Genomic DNA, 21,621 nt, shown 5'->3' with positions numbered 1-21,621 from the left:
TGTAGGAGTAGACAATGTGCAAGTGGACTTTCTAAGCAGACAACAGTTGGGCCCAGGGGAGTGGGAACTGTCCCCGGAAGCCTGGAATCACATTTGTGCCTGATGGGGGGACTCCTCAGCTGGACTTCATGGTAACGTGGGCCAATGCCAAGCAGAGAGGTTTTTCAGTCGCAAGTGAGAGATTGGATCGGTGGGGCTGGATGCTCTGGGGTGGCCATGGCTGAAGGGGATGCTTCTCTGTTTTTCCTCCATGGCCCTTCATAGCGCGGGTGCTCAGGCGTGTAGAAACCCATTCTGGATTGGTAGTTCTGGTGGTGCCGGGGTGGCTGTGTCATCCGTGGTTCGCGTATCTTGTTCATCTGGCAGTGGACGAACCTCTATGGCTGGCTCACTTGCAGGGGTTGTTTCGGCAAGAACCCATATTTTCGGATTGGGTGGATTGCTTTTGTCTTGCGACCTAGCTTTTGAGAGGTGGTGATTACGCATGAGGGGTTATTTGGAGCCGGTGACTGCTACCCTTCTTCAGGCTAGATGCCCATGGCTTATGGCTTATTCTAGGGTGTGGAAGGTTTTTGAGACCTGGTGTGGTCAGCATAGTTTAGATCTGCTGCTGGTTTCAGTTCCGCACATTTTATCCTTTTTGCAGCAGGGCTTGTCCAAAGGTTTGGCTTATAGCTCACTTCAGGTCCAGGTTTCGGGACTGGGCTGTCTCAGGGGTAAAGTACAGGGCAAGCCTTTGGCCTCTCATCCCGATGTTGTGTGCTTTCTGAAAGGAGAAAAGCATTTGCATTCCCTGTTATGGAACGTGTGTCCGGAATGGAATCTCAATTTAGTTTTGCGGTTTCTCTGTGAGGCCCCCTTTGAACTGCTGGGTCGCGCTTTTCTGAAAGACCTTACTTTGAAGACAGTCTTTTTAGTGGCGATTTGCTCGGCTAGACTATTCTCAGAGCTACAAGCTCTTTCTTGCCGCGACCCTTTCCTGCAGATTTCCAATGACAAAGTTTCTTTATGTATGGGTGCCTTTGTTTTTACTGAAAGTGGTTTCTGCCTTCCATGTAAATCAGACAGTTGAATTACCGGGGTTCCTAGAATAGTCTCGAGATCCTTCTGTGGGTAGGGACTTCCACCTTTTGGATGCATGGTGCACTTTGTTGCGCTATTTGAAGGTCACCTATTCTTTCAGACGATCTGATCATCTGTTTTGTTTGGTGGCACGAAGAAAGGAGAGAAAGCGTCCAAAGCTTCTTTGGCCCACTTGTTGAAGGAAACTATTAGTTCGGCCTATTCTTGCAAGGGCCATGCGGTTCCAGTTGGCCTTAAAGCTCATTCTATACGAGCACAAGCGACCTCCTGGGCAGAGTGTCAGTTAGTGTCTCCCCAGGAGATATGTAGGGCTGCTGTTTGGTCCTCGCTTCATACTTTCACTAAACATTACCGATTGGACGTGCGAGGGCCGGAGGCTGCGTCGTTCGGTGAGAGTGTGTTGAGAGCGGGTCTTGTCTGGACTGATCTGGGTATGTACAGGAACAGACTCTTCTGACCTGTAAGGGGAACCTCAACATTGCTCACACTCACTTTCAATAAAACTAGGAGGGACATCTGAATTGGCACCAGCCTATGAGATAACCACCTTTCTGTGCTAAAAGTCTTGGGGCCATGGGACCAATTGTCTCTCTTTGAGCCTAGCTTGCTTGGCACCAAACCAGATGGAGCTGAGGGCCCAATGTTAGCACCACACTTAAGGGATGTAAAAGCTCCAAGTGGGGTTGAGCTACTCCACTTGTTGTTTCAGCATTTTTTTATGTGCTGAGCAATTGCTTCTGTGATTTTCCTCAGTTCTTTGACAGGGCTCAGCAGGTGGACTGACCTTTATAGTCTCTTGAAGGGTACCAAAAGCCTTAAGCTAGATCTCAGCAGAGAGGTGTGGCAATTGTCCAGAATAGGAGGCAAAGCTAAACTCCAAATTTGACAACTTTTAGGATGAGGGGTCAGCGCACAGTCAAGATTCCATGGCTCTCAGGGTCATACATCCAAGAGAATTAGTACAGACTATTTGGCTCCTTCAATTGATCCTTGGCACCATGATTTATTGGCTCCATACTTGAGCACTCAGAGCTCAATTCTCAGCAAGAGCTGGGAAAGTGAGAATGTACTTGTCTCTGGGGGTCTCCTTTGCCACTGAAGGGCTTTATACCTCTTTTTACATATGTGTGCCATCAGAGGATGCTGTGGCTTCATAGTTCATCTGCTTCACCTTCGATTTGGTGGACCAAGTCTTCAATTCCTGAATATAGGTCTTCAGTTATCTTATGGATCTTGATCGCCCTTGGTGAAATCCTTGAGCAAATGTTTTGCCCTTGGAGGAAATCTTGAAGCTGCTGTCCTTCTCAGACATACTGCAAACAATCAATGAAGCAAAATCAAGAGAGTCAATTCTTACTCAGAAGATGATCTGAGAAGATAAATTTGCGACTGTGAAATCTAACAAGGGGCCACAACCTAAAGAAAACTAAGAAAGTTTACAAGTGCTGAGAAAAAAACGGCTAGAGAACTAGTATAAAATGTTTGGAGATATATTTAGAAGAAATAGTGAAGAAAAGTTGAATAACTGCTGAAAAAGGCAAACAGTAGCAGGGAAGTGCTGCTCTGAGAAAAGAATGTCCATACCAATTTGTAGAAAAAGACAAACTGAGATATGCTGTGAGGACACAGGAGCATAGAAACTGCTGTAAGTGGCTGGGGGTGTTTCCCAGAAAGCTCTAGAAAGAAGTCCAATTAGCACCGAGTGATGATTGATACCATTCTGTGTGACCGGCAATTCCACTTGTCTCAGAGAAACTATTGCTTAAAATGTGCCTGGAGAAAAATGCGACAAAACTAGGGATTATACCAGCAACTAACAAGTTACAGTAAAAAGAATAAATGTGATGTTAACCATCATTTGCCATGTGTCCTTAATGAAATTGCAGATGAATAAACAGCAGTTTATAAGATTTCATGCCATGTGTTTTGTTCGACAAACAAACCTTCCATGTCAAAGTCTGCAGCAATATCTGCATCTTCACCAAGTAAAGTGGAGCTAGTTGAACAAGGTAAGCCACCACTAATCTTCTCCAGATTCATCTCCTCTTCCAACTGTGTGATCCAGTCTGGATTTTTCAAGCTAATATTTATGGGTCTACCCAATACCTAGGTTTTATACAGAAAGAATGCAATTAAAAAAAGTGTAACAGTGAACAATGTAATGAAAAGGCATTTCTAACATACAAATAGATGAAAACATTTCTTTTCTGAAGCAAAAAACAAAAGGATACAGTATAAAATAAGTATGCAATAAATAATGTGCCTTAGGGATTAGTGTTGTAATTGGCTTTGTTAAATATTTTGTGAAAAATACTACAAAGGGGTTAGTAGGAAAGATTTGTTTGTTTACATAGGACACTAAGATCAGCAACAGATGGGAAGTGACAACACCGCCTTTGTACAGGTTGTTGGTGAGACCTCATCTGGTGAAGTGGGTGGGTCCAGTATTGGAGGCTGTACCAAGAGGATATACAGAACATGGAGGTGCTCTAGAGAAGGGCTACCGAAATGGCGCAGAGTCTGCACCAAACTTCCTAAGAGACGAGACAAAGACTTCAGAGAAGAATGAGAGGAAGGATAAGACTGACACATTCAAAGACCTCAAAGACATACTATAAGTAATGCATAGGATATCTTTTTGGAGAAGTAATGGAGGTGATAGTAGAATTCATGAAAGGACTGAGTAAGTGGCTAAGTACCTTCTGTACCAAGAAGTCAAAGAAAACTCAAGACAAACCAGGGTCCATAGACTCTAGTAAGTAGTAGCTTGGCCAAGCTAGAAGGGCCCGACTGGGCTTAGCTGCTGTCATATTCTCTGTTTCTCTGATCATACACTGTTAATAGGCAGTTACAAACCAGACTGTCAATCAGTACAGCAAAATGAATTCAGATTGGAATATATTCTTCCTTTGAACAATTCTTAGTAAGGACAGGCACCAGATTTGTCAATATTAGTTTTTATTGTACTCTCTTATGCAGGAAAAATTAATGTCTACTTCAATTTATAGTTTTGCAAACCATTATCAATTATATAAAATGCTTTAAAAAAATGTTGTTTTTTTTAGACATTTCAGCCAACTTCCAAAAGTCTGACACTATTAGAGGTCAGTCCCACCATTTCAAGTACTTGCCAGATGGAATTTAGTAATAAATATCATAACAGTGGATTTTTAGAATTCAATTTACTTCCTCTCTTCTTTCAGAGGACGTCCATGAACAATACTGCACCATGAGCAGTCCAAGAAGACACGAGCATCAGGCCCCATGGTCCCGCCTACTCTAAAGGAAGCTGCATGGAAAGGAAGGACGAGGCATATCAGGCACAAATTGACCATGATTAAGTGCATGGCTCGTTTGCACGACTTTAAAATCCAGGCCAGTGCAAAGTTCAGCACTACCCTTGTTTTGTAAGCCTCACTGCCCGTTGATCAGTCTGATCCCAAAGGAGTAGGGACTCTCATTTTCAGTTTATATTTCATTGTCGGGGAATTTATCAATGCTGATTATAGCACAACAAAAAGGAGAGAAAAAAAAATCAGTGGGAAAAAAAACCAACTCATTTTTTCCCCACTGTTGATTATAGCAAACCAAAACAGGAGAACATTCCCAGGAAGAGCATGATGATGAAAACAGAGAAAAACAAAGATTTCTACACATGAGCTATATAAATTTAAAACTCCTTATAAAAATTACCTCAGTACCATTCAGTTTCAAAATGCTCAAAGCGGAACTTCCTTCCAGGAAGGTTACCCACATTTTGTCTTCCACAAACCTTTAAAATAGTCAAGAGAGAACATTTTCACAAATCTGTTCAGAAACTCTAATAAGCTTACTGAACAAAAGGCTTGGTCAGAGAATAAAAGCAAAGGCAGATAACATGGAGATGGGAGGGATCGGTTTGTCCACTTGCGGCATCTCTGTAGATTAGGATACCTTCTATGGGACCAACAAATAAAATGGGGTACAAGGCATTGGTTTTCGTTTGCTCAATAAAAGGTATCGCCGCATTCAAAGATTTAAACTTTCTCCAGGACTAATAAGATAAACAGACATCTAGAGTCCAATAAAAACTCTAAGCATACAAAGTATAATGTAACTAACAAAATTAAGCATCAACCGTTTGGAAGGCAATAGTCAAAAGTCATTCGTCTAAAAGCTGAGTTTCAATATCTTCAGGACTCATTCGGCTAAAAATTAGCCAAGCAAGAAAGGGCATTCCAGGGTGGGGAGGAGTTAGCTGGAAACTTATCCGGCTAACAATGCTATTAGGAGCTAGTCGTTTTTGGGCTATCTCTAGCCATGCCCTGGAGTTTTCCTGGATAACTTTAGCCTTAACCAGCCATATTAAAAAAGAATAGAACCAATTAAGTGGCAATGGCCAATAAAAAAAAAAAAAAATTGCATGCAGGCCTCACAGCCCAAATCCCAGCTCTTCCCCCAACTCAATGCAAAAAAAAAAAAAAAAAAATAAATCAAACAACTCACCTCTGCTGGGCTGGGTCCCGCCTCTGCCCTCCAAACATTATTTACAAATAAAAGTTCATTGATCCCTCCACCTGCCTCTGCTCTGGTAAAGTTTACTCCTCATCTGCGACCCCCTCTCTCCAACCCTAATTGTCCCACTCACCCGCTACCTTACTTAACTCCTGTCTAGTGCTGGGATTGTGGGATACTGTGACCCTGGGTGCTTCCAACATTACTCTTTTGAAATGCTTTTTTGGCCTAGCAGTTTCCTCTTGCTCCTTTGGGTTTCCAGCTCGACTGGAACCAACCACTACTGATGGGTTCACAACTTATTTGGATTTTCACCCCCACTTTTAATACTCCCCCCCCCCTCCCAGATTGCGACTCCCTTGGGAACCTGCAGCCATGCAGCCCAAGTCTTGCCAGCTGGCGAGGTCATTGTGCAGCAGCTGGGACCCCTCCATCCGAAAGCCATCTCCGCAGCCCCTCCAGCCTTGGCCGTCCCGAGGGAGAAGGAGCCTTGGGAAATGATCTCCCATGTGGCAGCCTGCACAGTAATGCCGCACGCCACTGGGCTGACTCACTGAAGCTCTTCTGGAAGATGGTATTTCGTTTTCAAAAAGTATGGGGGACAAGCAGGAGGGGCTAAGGCTACATCCAAGTCGGTGGTTTTCCAAGTGGGCCTTGAAAAACCAGCAAAGAATTCATTTAGTCTTTCTGCAATGGCCTTATCTTCCCTAAGAGCCCCTTTAACCCCTCGGTCATCTAATGGTCCAACCGACTCCCTCACAGGTTTCTTGCTTCAGATATATTTAAAAAGTTTTTATTATGAGTTTTTGCCTCTATGGCCAACTTCATTTCAAATTCTCTCTTCGCCTGTCTTATCAATGTTTTACACTTACCTTGACAATGCTTATGTTTTATCCTATTTTCTTCAGATGGATCTTTCTTCCAATTTTTGAAGGATTTTTTTTGGCTAAAATAGCTTCTTTCCCCTCACCTTTTAACCATGACGGTAATCGTTTTGCCTTCCTTCCACCTTTCTTAATGTGTGGAATACATATGGACTGCGCCTCTAGGATTGTATTTTTAAACAATGTCCATGGCCTGTTAACCTTTGCAGCTGTACCTTTCAGTTTTTTTTTTATTTTCCTCATTTTATCGAAGTTTCCCTTTTGAAAATTTAGTGTTAGAGCTGCAGATTTACTTATTGTCCCCCTTCCAGTTATTAGTTTAAATTTGATCATGTTATGATCACTGTTGCCAAGTGGCCCCACAACCGTTACCTCTCTCACCAAATCCTGCGTTCCACTAAGAATTAAGGGGCGGATTTTCAGAGCCCTGCTCGCGTAAATCCGCCCAAAACCGGGCGGATTTACGCGAGCAGGGCCCTGCGCGCCGGGAAGCCTATTTTACATAGGCCTCCCGGCGCGCGCAGAGCCCCGGGACTCGCGTACGTCCCGGGGTTCTCGGAGGGGGGCGTGTCGGGGGGCGGGGCCGGAGCGCGCGGCGTTGCGGGGGCGTGTCGGCAGCGTTTTGGGGGCGGGTACGGGGCGTGGCCACGGCCCGGGGGCGTGGCCGCGCCCTCCGTACCCGCCCCCAGGTCGCGGCCCGGCGCGCAGCAGGCCCGCTGGCGCGCAGGGATTTACGTCTCCCTCCGGGAGGCGTAAATCCCCCGACAAAGGTAAGGGGGGGGTGTAGACAGGGCCGGGTGGGTGGGTTAGGTAGGGGAAGGGAGGGTAAGGTGAGGGGAGGGCAAAGGAAAGTTCCCTCCGAGGCCGCTCCGATTTCGGAGCGGCCTTGGAGGGAACGGGGGGAGGCAGCGCGGCTCGGCGCGCGCAGGCTATACAAAATCGATAGCCTTGCGCGCGCTGATCCAGGATTTTAGTGGATACGCGCGCCTCCGCGCGTATCTACTAAAATCCAGCGTACTTTTGCTTGAGTCTGATGCGCAAGCAAAAGTAGGCTGTTCGCGCGCCTCTTAAAATCTACCCCTAAATCTAAAATAGCTCCCTCTCTTGTTGGTTCCTGAACCAATTGCTCCATGAAGCAATCATTTATTACATCCAGGAACTTTATGTCTCCAACAAGTCCTGATGTTACATTTACCCAGTCAATATTGGGGTAATTGAAATCTCTCATTATTATTGCACTGCCAAATTGGTTTGCTTCCCTGATTTCTCTTAGCATTTCATCATCTGTCTGATCATTTTGTCCAGGTGGACGGTAATATACCCCTATCACTATACTCTTACCCAACACACATGGGATTTCTACCCATATAGATTCTACTGAGCATTTAGTCTCTTGTATGATCTTTATCCTGTTGGACTCTATACCCTCCCAGACATAAAGTGCCACACCCCCACCAAGTTGATCCTCCCTATCATTGCGATATAATTTGTACCCTGATATAGCACTGTCCCATTGGTTATCCTCCTTCCACCAAGTCTCTGTGATGCCAATTATGTCAATCTCATCATTTGCTGCTATACACTAACTCTCCCATCTTACTACTTAGACTTCTGGCATTGGCATACAGACATTTCAAAGTGTGTTTTTTGTTTGTTTTAACAACCTGCTTTCAGTTGTTAGGGATAATTCGGAAATCATTAGCTATGGTGATATTTTACATATAGGCACATGGACTAAGTTTGCTTTTACTGGAACCTCTGTTGGGATGCCCTAACTCTCCTGTTTCATTAGTATCCTTCAAGGATACATTTCTCCAAACCATGCACTGCTGAGTGACTGTCGGCTTTCCCCCTTGTTCTAGTTTAAAAGCTGCTCTATCTCCTTTTTGAAAGTTAGTACCAGCAGCTTGGTTCCACACTGGTTAAGGTGGAGCCCATCCTTTCGGAAAAGTCTCCCCTTTCCCCAAAATTTTCCCCAGTTCCTTACAAAACTGAATCCCTCTTCAGGGGGCTGCACCCTAAAAGATTTCAGAAAGGTAGGCAAAGGAGAGAAGAATGTTGATAAAAACTGATTTTGAGTTTTATTTATGGGGGGGGGGGGGGGGGGAGGGGTGTCGACTGATTTTCTCACAGGTGACAAACACTGAGTAAGTGATCTAAACCCAAATCTAAAAAGAGTCTAGTTTAAACTATTCTAGACCCCTTCCAAGCTGTGATACCATGCATAAGGCCCACATAAGTATCACCCACAGAACGCTATTGCACATGAGTTTAGGATGCTGCACAAGTCCCTTCTTTAGACTATGACCATCAAAGTTCTTGTACAGCATCTTCTGATAAGTTATCACAATCTACAAAGTTTTCTCTTGCAAAACTCTGTGCTACTAAAAGATTATGATTATGGTCAATTACAGCAGCCTTAGCTGCATTAATGATGGTGGATGGACAGAAGATTGGGAGCCAATGGTTTCCTCTCTTTTAAATGGTTCAGTTATACTGCTTCTCCCAATGACAGCCCTTGTGTCCTTGGGAAAGTCATTTTTATCTCCCACAGCCTCAGGTACCCACTTAGATGGTAAGCGGCTTATTGTACCTGAATACCTATCACCACTATCCAGTGCCATGCACGGCTGGTAGTATTATAGCAGCAAACTTGCACAATCTGCTTTGAGAGGTAGGACTTCAGTTGGTTATTAAACTGGATCACTCTATGCAACTCTCTCAATTCTGTAACACACCAATAACATGGTGAAAAAACAAACTTAATAGTACAAAAACAAACCCTACTCCGCCCCTTGTGTCCTTTTAATGTTTACATGTGACACCGCAAGTGCACGCGTACTCTCGAGGGTTATACAATAGCTGCTTATGCACGTATATGCTAATTTTATGTGCACAAGTCCTGTGAAGCTCTTTGAAAATTAGCCCTTTTAAATCAAAGTGCAGGCCAGCACTGTACACACTTCCAGCCAAACTCTACCAATCTAATAGTTGGGTCAAAAGATTGACAGAAGTCATAAAACATGTAGTAAAGTGAACAACCTTTTATCAGTTTGGCCAATGCTGAAATACTGCTGCTACTGAAAAACTAAGAACCTATTTATTTTCTAACCTTATAAGTATAACTTCTCCATAGGAGGCAAACTGCTGGAGCAGTTCATCAATCAAACTATCATCAAAATAGTTCTCTTCCGGGGAAGGACTCTGGAGTGAGACCATTACAGTTCCATCAGGCGGACCCTGGGCAGACAACACCTCCTTGTAAATTTTTTGCCTTTCTTCTGGTTCCACTTCAAATATATCTATGTCAGTCAAAGCAACAACCGGCCTTAAAGAAATACAGACAGAAGAGAGACAGTTAAGAGCTCAAAGTGTCTGAGAATTGTGTAACAAGCATGTCAGGTTTTAGATACAGATGGATCTGCGCAAGTAAACTGTCTACCTATGGTCGGATGTTTTCAGCTCTGCTCTTCCATAATGCAGCAGTGTTCCAGGAGTCCATGTGTAAGGAATGTCGTGCCCTTCCTGGAAACTGGCATTGAGAAGATCCAAGTCTTCAGCTGACAATTTCAAAAGCACAAAATGGAAAACAAAATATAAAAGTAAGTGAGCAGGCAACAATTAGGCAACCAATGCAAAACCCACAACACTTATGTGGTCCTCTTACAATATCACTGCAATCAGTAGCATGCAAAGCCATGCCACCACAGATATGGATCTAATGACATTGCTTAGTTAAAATGCAACTTTTAGTTTGCAACTTGATCAGCAAATGTGCTTTCCTAGAAAATGTACAAACACTGTCCCTTCTGTGTGATGCAGTCAAATCTGAATTACATAACCTGAAAAAATAACTTATTAAATACGTAAAAAAACCCAACAAATAAAAAGTTCAGAGCTTGTTGTTCTTGTCTACTTCAAAAATCCCTTTGAATTTTAAATCCCAATTTTGTACTTTGTTAGAGGTTAACCTAGTTTGGAAACGTTTGCCTTTAGCCCAAATTCTATATTTGGAATTTCAAAGACATCTACACGTAAAAACTATGACCTGCACTTTTAGAATATGAAAAAAAGGAGGTAAAGTCCATAGTGTAGAGATGTTAACAGTATGGTATGACAAGAGAGTGGTACCAGCAGCACTAGAGATGTATTAATGCTTGAAAGCTGGGACATTTAACACCTGTAAACCCAGCAACTGCAGCTATTAATAGAGAGGGAGAGAGAGAAGCTGAACAAGCTGCTATTCCTACATCCATGGTACTGCTTATGCTAGGTGTCATTTCTGCAGTGCTCCTAGGTAGATGAACAGTACTCTTCCAAGCATCAGTGACACTTTTACAGTAAGCAAAATTGAAATTGGTATGGAAGGGACAGTTAATATAGAACTGGGCCAGGGAAAATAAAAGCAAACTGAAAAGAAAAAAAGGACTCAAAAGAAGCTTACTGGACATTCACATTAACGATTGTTAGAGTCATTTTATGGGTCCAGATCAAAGGTATAAAAATAAATTCATAGTGATTAGCAAACATTGCTAATGATCGCTTGGTGCTCACTGACACTCTGTGCTGAAGTGACTGCTGCCCCAAATGTAACTTTCTAGGGCAGGCATTCGAACTTACAAGAGTCGAGAGGTTTTAAAGGGGCTTTCAATCACATTAGTATCCCATGACACCACAAGACCTGCAGAAATCTGACATCCAAAGGCGGAACTGAAATTGTTTCCCTTCTTCAACCTTTCTAGAAGGACTTGAGACACTTTCCAAGGCTTTGCATCCCACCCCTTCTCAACACGACTCAGGAAATGTCTGGATGGACATCTCCAGAAGGAAAGTAAACCACATCTGTCTCAGCCAAAATGGGGCTACGGGGATCATGCTTCCACGGTTTCTACCATGGTTTTGGCTTTTATTTATGTGGCAGCTTCTATATGGAATTAGTTACTGCTGATTTTGCCAGAAAATAATTATATGAAGTTTAAGAAACTTACAATTTTTTTTTTCAATTTAAAACCTAGTTTGCAAGGTAAGTTAGCTAGGTAAACTTTTCCGGCTATCTTAGTAGGGATATTCAGCAGTGTGGTTGCACCGCTGAATACACTCAGACAACTTTTGAATTAGCTAGATAAGTTAGCTGGCTAACTTTAGACCTGCTCAAAAGAAGGTCCAACTTATCTGGCTAACTTAGAAGTCTCAAAAATGCTACTTATCCAGCTAAGTTAACTGGATAAATAGCTCCTCCCAGTTATGCCCACATCATGCCCACCACTTAAGTGGCTAACTGGCCGATACAGTACAGTGCGCTCTGATGGAGCTCTGATGGAGCGCACTGTTAGCCGGCATTTGGACATGTGTTTTGGACGCCCTAGTTTTACCCCTTATTCAGTAAGGGGCAATAGCGCGTCCAAAACGCGCGTCCAACCCCCCCGAATCTAATAGCGCCCGCAACATGCAAATGCATGTTGATGGCTCTATTAGGTATTCCTGCGCGATTCAGAAAGCAAAATGTGCAGCCAAGCCGCACATTTTGCTTTCAGAAATTAGCGCCTACCCAAAGGTAGGCGCTAGTTTCTGCCAGCACCGGGAAAGTGCACAGAAAAGCAGTAAAAACTGCTTTTCTGTGCACCCTCCGACTTAATATCATGGCAATATTAAGTCTGAGGTCCCGAAAGTTTAAAAAAGTAAAAAAAATAAAAATAAATAAAATAAAATTATTTAAAATGGGCCCGCGGCTCGAAAACCGGACGCTCAATTTTGCTGGCGTCCGGTCTCCGAACCCGTGGCTGTCAGCGGGCTCGAGAACCAACGCCGGCAAAATTGAGCGTCGGCTGTCAAACCTGCTGTCAGCCGCCGCTCCTGTCCGAAAAGAGGTGCTAGGGACGCGCTAGTGTCCCTAGCGCCTCTTTTTACCGCCGGCCCTAATTAAAATAAATTAAAGTACTGAATCACGAGCACAGGAGAGTGGCCTGTGCGCTCGCCTGCTCTCCCGCGATTTTACTGTATCGGCCCGTAAGTAATTATCCAATTAAGTAGCCACTGCTGAATGCAGGCAGATTATCAAATGCTATCACGTAGTCGGATAAGTTGGAACTTATCTGGCTAAGTGGTGCTGAATATCTCTCTCTTAATTGTTAGGTCACTGATGCTCTTGTGGACTTGACATAATTGTAGATTTTGATGTCTTTGAAATGTTCATGACTGCCATTCCTGCTTTGGCTGTTTATATTTTGGAAAATTTATTTGATTTTTTTTGTTCATTTTTTTTTTTTGTATCTTATGAATGTTGTTATCCACCATGGAGTCTTGAAAGGCAGGATATAAAAATTGTAATAAATAAATATGTTGGTTATCAGAGGATATACTTTCAAGAAACCTAGACCCCAATGAAAGAAAAGGAGTCTGCTGGTCGACTGAATTTGGATTGCTCCTGAAACAAAAATCAGGTACTTGTTCAACACTGTTGAAACAGGTTCAACTTGAACAGATCCTATGCTGGGAAAAATCACCAGCATGAAACAGGCGAAGATATTTTGACAGGAAAGGTATGCTGATTGGTAACTAGATAACTTACGATTAGGCCACTAGCACTGACCATGGATTTGGGGGTAGAACTGCTACTTTTTGACAGTGACAATGAGCGGTGGTGCTGATGAAAAAATAAAACTTGAAAAAAGGTTGTAAATCTAATTAGAGTGCTACTGAGTAAAGAAGAGAGGCTTAGCTAAAGCAATCATTTAAACTTTGAATAATAGCCTGTAAGGCAAAATACAGATGTGGAAGCAGGTCAATGAATATCCTATTCTGACAAGGGAAAACAACACTAAGAAGTGGTAGGTCCAGTAGCACATGGAGAACTACCAACACGACAACGCAAGCACTCGCAGAAAGGTCATTCTATGTTTGGGAAGTATGCATGTGAAGAGGAGGGATCTACCTATCTACAAGTATAGCAAAGTTCCTTACCTGTAACAAGTGTTTTCCTAGGACAGCAGGATGTTAGTCCTCACATATGGGCGACATCATCAGATAGAGCCCGGCACGGAAAACCTTCTGAGCATGTCCAGCATGCCACTATCCGCGTGGCCACGTGGGGGGTCTCTTCAATCTCATAAGTAGATTTTGAAAAAATAAAACAAGCTAGGAGAACCCAACTCTGCAGGGTGGCGGGAGGGTTCCTTGAGGATTAACATCCTGATGACCTAGGAGAACACCTATTACAGGTAAGCAACTTCGCTTTCTCCTAGGACAAGCAGGATGGTAGTCCTCACATATGGGTGAATCCCTAGCTACAGACTGGGCCCAAAACTAATGAGACCAACAGACACCAAACTAGGTGCCAACAGGCACAACAAGGGCAGTGCTGGTGGTGACAGCAGGGACAGTCTGAACCCAAACCAGGGGTCTTAGGTAGGAAGAGCTTGGTTCATAGCTGAAAGTTTCCTGAGGACAGACTGGTTAAATCTGCTATCCTGGCGACCATCTCTGTCCAGTCAATAATGAACTGTGATGGTGTGGAGAGAATTCCAGGTCGCAGCTTTGCAGATCTCCCCCATTGGAACTGCATGCAGGTGAGCCACAGAAGTCGCCATGGCTCCGACTGAAAGGGCCGAGATGTGGCCCCCCCCAAGTTGCAGTCCTGCCTGGTCATAGCAGAAGGAAATGCAGTCCGCTAGCCAGGTGGAGAGAGTCTGCTTAGCAACAGCCACACCCAGCCTGTTAAGAGTCAAACGAGACAAAGAGCTGGGTGGACTGTCTGAGGTCTGCTGTCTGGTCCAGGTAGAAAGCCAAGGCCCTCTTACAATAGAGTATATGCGATGCCCTTTCCCCTTGGCTGGAATGAGGCCTAGGGAAGAAAGTAGGCAGGAAGATGGACTGGTTCAGATGGAAATCTGTCACCACTTTCAACAGGAACTTAGCGTATGTACATAGAAGCACCCTGTCATGGAAAAATCTTGTGTATGGCGGATAAGTCACCAAGGCATGCAACTCACTGACCCTGTGCACCAACATGATTGCCACCAAGAATACGACCTTTCAGGTCAAATACTTGATCGTCGAGGAGTGCAGCAGCTTAGCCGAGCCAACACTACATTAAGGTCCTAGGAAACTGCTGGGGTCCATAGGGGAGGCCGCAGCTGAAGTAACCCATACCTGAACCGCCCCACAAATCGGCTGCACAGAGATGGGTGAACCATCCATCCCTGGTAGTAAGCCCCTATTGCACCAAAAAGCACCCAAACGGAATTGGTTTTAAGTCCAGCCTCCGAGAGGTGCAGCAGATAAACCAGGAGGTTCCAGATCGGGCAGGAGAAGGGGTTGAGATTCTTCTGCTTGCACCAGATGGCAAACTTCCTCCATTTCAATGCATAAGACTTCCTCGAAGAAAGCTTTCTTGAAGCCACAAGGACTCGAGATACCTCCTCTGAGACATCAAGAGGCTGCAAGATCAACTGCTCAAAATCCAGGCCATGAGGAACAGAGCATGGAGGTTGGGGTGGCACAGCCTGCCCTAATTCTGCGTGAGAAGGTCTGGGGCGGTCCAGAGATGGATTGGGTCCCGCCAGAGAGCTCCCGCAAAAGCTGAAACCAAACCTGTCTTGGCCAATGGGGGGCTATGAGTTTCATAGTCCCCCGGACCTGGCAAAGCTTCAAGAGAACCTTCACTACCAACGGGAGTAGAAGATACGCATACAGCAGGCCCATTCTCCAGTGGAGGGCAAATGCGTCTGCCGCTGGCTGTCTGCCCTGAACAAGGAGCTGTACTGAGGAACCTTCCTGTTGCAGGGGGCGGCAAATAGATCCACGTCCGGGGTTCCCCAGAGACGGAAGATTTGATCTTCGACTTCCTGTTTCAGGGACTATTTGTGGGGTCGGAAGGTTCAACTCAGCATGTCTGCCAGGGTGTTCTCCATCCCGGCCAAATACACCGCCCAGAGCAACACCCTCTGAGCCAGAAGGTTAGGACCATATCTGCACCGCCTCCTAACAGAGGAGGAAGGATATGGTGCCCCCTTGCTTGCAGATATACCACATGGCCACCTGGTTGTCTGTCTGAATGAGGATGATGTGGTTGGCCAGGCGATCCCGGAAGACCCACAGTGCATATCGGATCGCCTGCAGCTCCAAGAAGTTTATCTGACACCAGGCTTCTTGGGCGGTCCAGAGACCCTGGGGTGTGGAGACTGTCGACGTGGGCTCTCCAACCTAGGTGAGATGCATCTGTGGTAAGAATGATTTGGGGGAGCCTGAAATGGCACACCCCCCTCCAAATTGGATGAGGATCTCCACGAAGCCAAGGAATCCCTGAAAGCGGGGAAAATCTGGATGAAGACCCGGAGTTCTTGGGTGGCTTGCTGCCACTGATAGCGCAGGGACCACTGGGCTCGGTGCATATGCATGCAGATGGGCAAACGGGGTGACATGGATGGTTGCGGCCCCAGAAGCTGCCACAAGAGTCATGCCGACATTAGTTGGCTCTCCTGAATCTCCCCCACCAGGGACTGCCACTCATAGATCCTGTTGTGGGGCAAAACGTCCTTCGCTTGTGTAGCATCCAACAAAGCTCCTATGAAATCCAGCCGTGACGACGTACAAAGATGGGATTTCTAGTAATTGACTAAAAACCCCAGGTGCTCCAATACTCAAATGGTCCAGCGTAGCGACTGCAACACTGCCGCTTAAGTGTCACTCTTGACACTTAAGCGACAGTTGTCCAGGTATGGAAAGACCCGGATCCCTAGCTGACATAAATAGGCGCCCACCACGGCCAAGCACTTTGTGAAGACCCTTGGCGCAGAGGCCAGACCAAACGGTATGAAGATGCCAGCGGCACACTACAAAGTAGAGATACTTCCGGTGACTGGGAGGGATCTTGATGTGGGTGTAAGTGTCTTTCAGGTCGAAGGAGCAAAGTCAGTCCCCTCTTTGTAAGAAGGGAATTAGGGTGCCCAAGGATCCCATCTTGAACTTTTCCCTTTTGAGGAACCTGTTCAAGGCTCGCAGATCAAGAATGGGATGGAGGCCTCCTGTTTTCTTTGGAATCAAGAAACAACAGGAATAAAACCCCCGCCCCTGTTGCTTCCGAGGAACAGGCTCCACTTCCCTGACCATTAGAATGGCAGAGAGTTCCGCTATGAGCAAGTCTGGATATGAGATGGGACCCCAAAGTGGGCATAGGGGAGAATCCAGTGGGGAAAGCTACAAGATTCAGCTTGTAGCCATGCTGGATGATGGACAGGACCCACTGATCCGAAGTCACGGATGGCTACTGGTCTGCAAAGAAGTGGAGCTGGCCCCCAATTGGCAAGTCTTCCAGCACTGGGCGATACCACTGGCTTATACTCCCTTGCAGCCAGTCAAACCCCATAGCAGGACCAGCTTGGTGTGCTGGCTGGGGCCTGGGACTCCGTGGCTGAAGAGAACTGCCCCTAGCGCTCGTCTGCTGTGGTTGAGAGCAAGTGGCAGGAAGGTAGTACTTCTGTTGCCTTTCAAAGGGCCTCCTCATTTCAGGCCAGGAAGACCTTTTGGAAGCAGACTGAGAGACTGAGACAGTAGTCGACAACTGCTGGAGGATCTCATGGTGATCCTTCAGCTGTGCGACCACATCCTTCACCTAGTCATCAAAAAGTTTATCCCTAGTACAAGTAAGGTCAGCCATCTGGTCCTGAACCTCAGCATAAAGGTTCAAGGCACAGAGCCAAGCAAGATGCCTCGCTGAGATGCCGGCGGCAGCTATGCAGCCCGTTGCTTGAAGACAACGTAGGCCACATGCACTTCATGCTTCCCACACTCAAAGGTCCTGATGGACAACAGCCATAAGGGCTTCTTGAGGCTGCTGGGCAAGGCCATCCACAACCTCCTGGACTTGCTTCCAGAGGTTACAGGTGTATTGGATCATATATAACAGGTAAGAAGTGATATGGGCCACCAACACTCTCCTACCCATGGCATACCATGCCCTATTTTCCTTGCCAGGCAGAACCAAGGCATGTCTTCAATCTCTTTGCTTTCTTCAGCGCAGACTCTACCACCACAGATTGGTGTGGAAGCTGGCACTTATCGAAGACCACAGCCTGCTGCACAAGATACCCCCCCCCCCCATCAGCCTTCCGGTTCACCAGGACCTCAGAGAGGGTGTGCTCCCAAAGGTGAAGGAGCAGTTCACACAGAATCTCATGGATGGGGACAGCCATCACTTCCTTTGGGGTATCCACGAACTGGAGAATCTCCAGCATTTTGTGGCAGACATCCTCCTCTGTCACAAGTTGGAAGGGTAGGAATTCAGCCATAGTCCAGACAAACCCCATGAAGGTCAAGTCCTCCAGTGAGGACTGACCCCGCTCCTCAGAGGGAGAGAGCTCTGATGGAAAACCATTGGCATCCACCGACGAGGTATTGGAAGGTATCCATTCCCCAAGGGTCATAAAGGTCCTCAGACTCATCGAGGCTGTCTGAAGGGGGAGGCCGGGAAGCACTGGGCACATTTTGGTGAGGAGGCACCAATGGATCCAGGGCGAAAGGGGTCCCAAGGGACCAAGCACCGGCCCTAGCAGCATGAGGCGGGACATGGGGGGTTGTTTCAGTGGCACGGAAGGCACTGATGATCCCTCGTCCCCAAGAAGGACTGGCTCAGATATCTTATGCTTCGGTGGCTGCTGGGCCACTGAGTGATTGTGGGGCGCTGACAATTGCGTCAGGAGGATACCGAAGAGGACATTGAGGCGATCAAACAACGGTTCCAATCTGGATACCACAGGCATCTTCACCAGTGCAGATATTGGCACAGCTGTCGGTGGGGTCACCAGCATCGGTGGCGGGAGCACTGTCTCCCAGTCACGCAAAGCGCGTTCTACCACCAGGCGCACCCGACGCTCCAGGTCTGCCTTGAAAACCTTCGCTGAAAGGGCAGGCTGAGAGGGGGGAGGAGAGGCCAGCTCCTCTTTGGGACACTGGGGGGGGATGTCAATGCCCGACACTGGGATCGGTATGGTCGGCCATGGGCCACTGGACTGGAGGGAGGATGGGGCCTCCTCTCGCTGGGGTCGCTTCAGGGGCAAGGTGGCAAGCACAGAGGCCAACCAGAGTCCGGCACCATGTGAGGATGGAGACCGGTGATGGTGTTTCCGAGACTTCCCACCGTACTTGGTCTGGTCTTTCCCTGGTGCCGAGGACAAGGATAATGATCCAGAAGTCTGTGACTTCAAGGAGACTGACTCAAGCGATCCCTGGAGCCTTTCTCCCCTGAAGGTCTTGGGGAAGGAGAGGCCACCAAAGGATCGATGACAAAGGGTTCCTCCCAGTCCTTGGGCATCGATAGCATGGATGCCAGGGTGGAGGGTGGGGGGGGGGGGGGGGGGGGGGTCGGACTTACTTGAACCGAAAACCTTCTCCATCTTATCTAGCCTGGCCCGACCACCCTTTGGAGTCATCTGCGCACACAGATCGCAGTCCCGAACATAGTGCGATGCCCCCAGGCACAGGATGAACACAGAGGATCTGTTAAGGACATAGTTTGGGGGCACTGATGGAAGCCAGACGCTGCAATGGGGCGCACAGCAGACTGCAAAGGCACGATATCCGGCGGCCACCAAAGAGGAAAAACTCCCCGATTAGCGAGAAAAACTGACAGGGAACTGGAGAGAGACCCAGCGCAGAGCAAAAAATGAAATCTTTCCACAAAAAAAAAAGAGCAAGAACTCCATCACGTCGAGGCAGTAGCTCCATGGAAAAGAAGAGACTGAAGACAGATCCCGTGTAGATGAGTGGATAGTGGCATGCTGGGCACCGCTGGAAGCCAGACGCTTTTTTTTTGTTATTTCAGTAACTTTATAAACAATTTACAGAGATCTACATAAATCCATTATCAATTCTAACATCAAAGGTTGGTCAATCTGCGACTACAGCATCTAGGATAGTTATGAAAAACTGTCACAGTGATAACTGGCAGGAAAAATAACTTCAGCATGGATGGTGGTCTCAGTAATCTAACCACAAACAGCAAATGAACAAACTCATCTTGCCTCTTTCCAGCACAATTACCAAAAGGACTGGGTCAAAGATTTTCAAAGCTTCCATCACATAGTAAATCATCCAACCTGATCTGTCAAACGGCCATTTTCTTCTTCTCCAGAGAATGCGATCTGTCCAGGCGGGCGTGCGACACTTTTCACTGGTATCGTAATCATCAGAAAACAAATCATATTTATACGTAGGAGCAAAATTGATTTTTCCCTCCAAAAATCCTCTAAAAACCTGCAACAAAGAAAGAGATGCCATTAAAAAAAACAACAAAAAAAACAGGAAAGAAAATGCGTAGAGTTTCTTAAAGTCCCATCTCTGTAACGGCCCCAGAGACAGTAGAAGGCAAAGGAGAGCATTTGAATATGAAAAATATTTACATTAAAAGCGTTAGCTTTGCCTTGTACCTCACAATGCACATTAGAATGATAATCTATTCCATAGCATACCATTTTCTGGGACCTACTGACGAACCTGTGATGTGCATTATTAGTGCATGGACTCGAATGACAATAAATGGGAGCGGTGGCAATTAAAGATGCACTACTGTGTGTCCCAGGTTAGTAAACAGACCTCACTATCATGTATTGCTTCTTAGGAAACAAAAAGAAGAGCAGAGCTCTCTCAAATTCAGCCCCACCTCGAGGACGTACCTGTCCACTGTTCTTCTGGTTCATCAGCTGATCTCCGGAGGTCAGTGCATCCCATTTCTGCTGTCGGATTAGTTCTTTCACTTCCTCATTAGCGAGATCAATTCGGTAGTTAAAGTCTCCACACCAAAACATATAATCATGTGAAAATAACATTCTCCCCTGAACAAGGAAAAGATAATAAAGAAATACAAGGAACACGATTGGAATGCTTTACATGTTTCCTTTCTGCAGATGTTTAAAAATTTACTTTTACTCGTTCTCTTACTCTATGCACAAAGAAGGGCGACCAAAATGATTAAAGGGGAATGGAACAGCTTCCCTGTGAAGAAAGACTAAAGAGGTTAGGGCTATTCAGCTTGGAGAAGAGATAGCTGAGGGGGAATATGATAGATGTCTATAAAATCATGAGTGGAATAAAATGGGTAAATGTAAATCAGTCACTTACTCTTTCAAAAAAAATAAAAAGGCTAGGAAGCACTCCATGACGTTAATATCAGAGAATGTTCTTTTTCATTCAATGCTCAATTAAGTTCTGGAATTCATTGCCAGGAGATGTGTTAAAGGCAATTAGAGTAGCTGAGTTTAAAAAAAAGGTTTGGACAAATTCTTGGAGAATTCTATAAACTTATTAACCAGGTAGGCTTGGGAAAACCACTACTTATCCCTGGGTGTTAGCAGCATGGGATCTATCTACTGTTTGCGATCTTGCCAGGTACTTGTGACCTGGATTGGCCACTATTGGAAACAGGATGCTGGGCTTGATGGACCCTCGGTCGGTCTCAGTATGGCAATTCTTAAGGTCTTTTGCAATAAAATAATTGAAATAAAATAGTTATTACTCATTACAGAAAATCTGTTATCATACTTTCTAAAAACACATACATTAACTAGTTCAGTGTTTCCCACCCCTCTCCTGGAGGTGAATCTATTCAGTTGGGTTTTCAGGATTGCCACAATGAAGATGCATGAGATTATGGACAAATTATGAAGATGCATGAGATTATGCCACAATGAAGATGCCTGCCACAATGATTATGCCACAATGAAGATGCCAATGAAGATGCCAATGATTATGCCAATGAAGATGCCAATGAAGATGCCAATGAAGATGAATTATGCCACAATGAAGATGCATGAGATTATGGACAAATTATGGACACCGCACCAAGTCCTACTTTCAGGACCCTGCAACTGTACAACAATCTCTGAGTCCAAAAGCTCATCACATTTTATTGTATCTATTTTGCAGCGTTAATATGTCAATATTTCTACGTTAAATAAACTGTATTTATAATATTTATTTATTACCATGTTAAATTAACATACAGTTATATTGTTCCATCTGTTCTACGGTTCTATGTAAAGCCAATTATATCGTTCTATCTGTTCTACGGTTCTATGTAAAGCCCCTCTCTGTGGGGCAGTTTATCATTTTATGTAAACCAGAATGATTTGTAGTTCTTACAAGAATTTCGGTATATAAAAATTGAAAA

The 21,621-nt window shown here is 45.4% G+C and overlaps 1 protein-coding gene across 9 annotated transcripts in view; it reads right to left on the bottom strand.

Annotated features, from left to right (window-relative positions):
* Window positions 1-21,621, bottom strand: part of SYNJ1 (synaptojanin 1) — a 222,428-nt gene that overhangs the window by 70,744 nt on the left and 130,063 nt on the right. For all 9 annotated transcript variants that reach the window (XR_003857030.1, XM_029603578.1, XM_029603579.1 and 6 more), the window contains 6 exons: window positions 20,129-20,287; window positions 19,553-19,709; window positions 9,904-10,021; window positions 9,574-9,789; window positions 4,777-4,855; window positions 3,027-3,189 (listed from right to left, as the gene is read on the bottom strand). Coding sequence is in view for 8 of the 9 variants with exons in the window: in XM_029603578.1 (XP_029459438.1) it covers window positions 3,027-3,189; window positions 4,777-4,855; window positions 9,574-9,789; window positions 9,904-10,021; window positions 19,553-19,709; window positions 20,129-20,287 (892 nt within the window). In the remaining variant the exon portion in view is untranslated. The remainder of the gene's footprint in view (window positions 1-3,026; window positions 3,190-4,776; window positions 4,856-9,573; window positions 9,790-9,903; window positions 10,022-19,552; window positions 19,710-20,128; window positions 20,288-21,621) is intronic.

The sequence above is a fragment of the Rhinatrema bivittatum genome, chromosome 5, assembly GCF_901001135.1.
Source record: "Rhinatrema bivittatum chromosome 5, aRhiBiv1.1, whole genome shotgun sequence".
Taxonomy (NCBI): Eukaryota; Metazoa; Chordata; class Amphibia; order Gymnophiona; family Rhinatrematidae; genus Rhinatrema; species Rhinatrema bivittatum.
The sequence above is the reverse complement of the archived record's forward strand: the minus strand, read 5'-3'. Positions and strand labels throughout refer to the sequence as shown.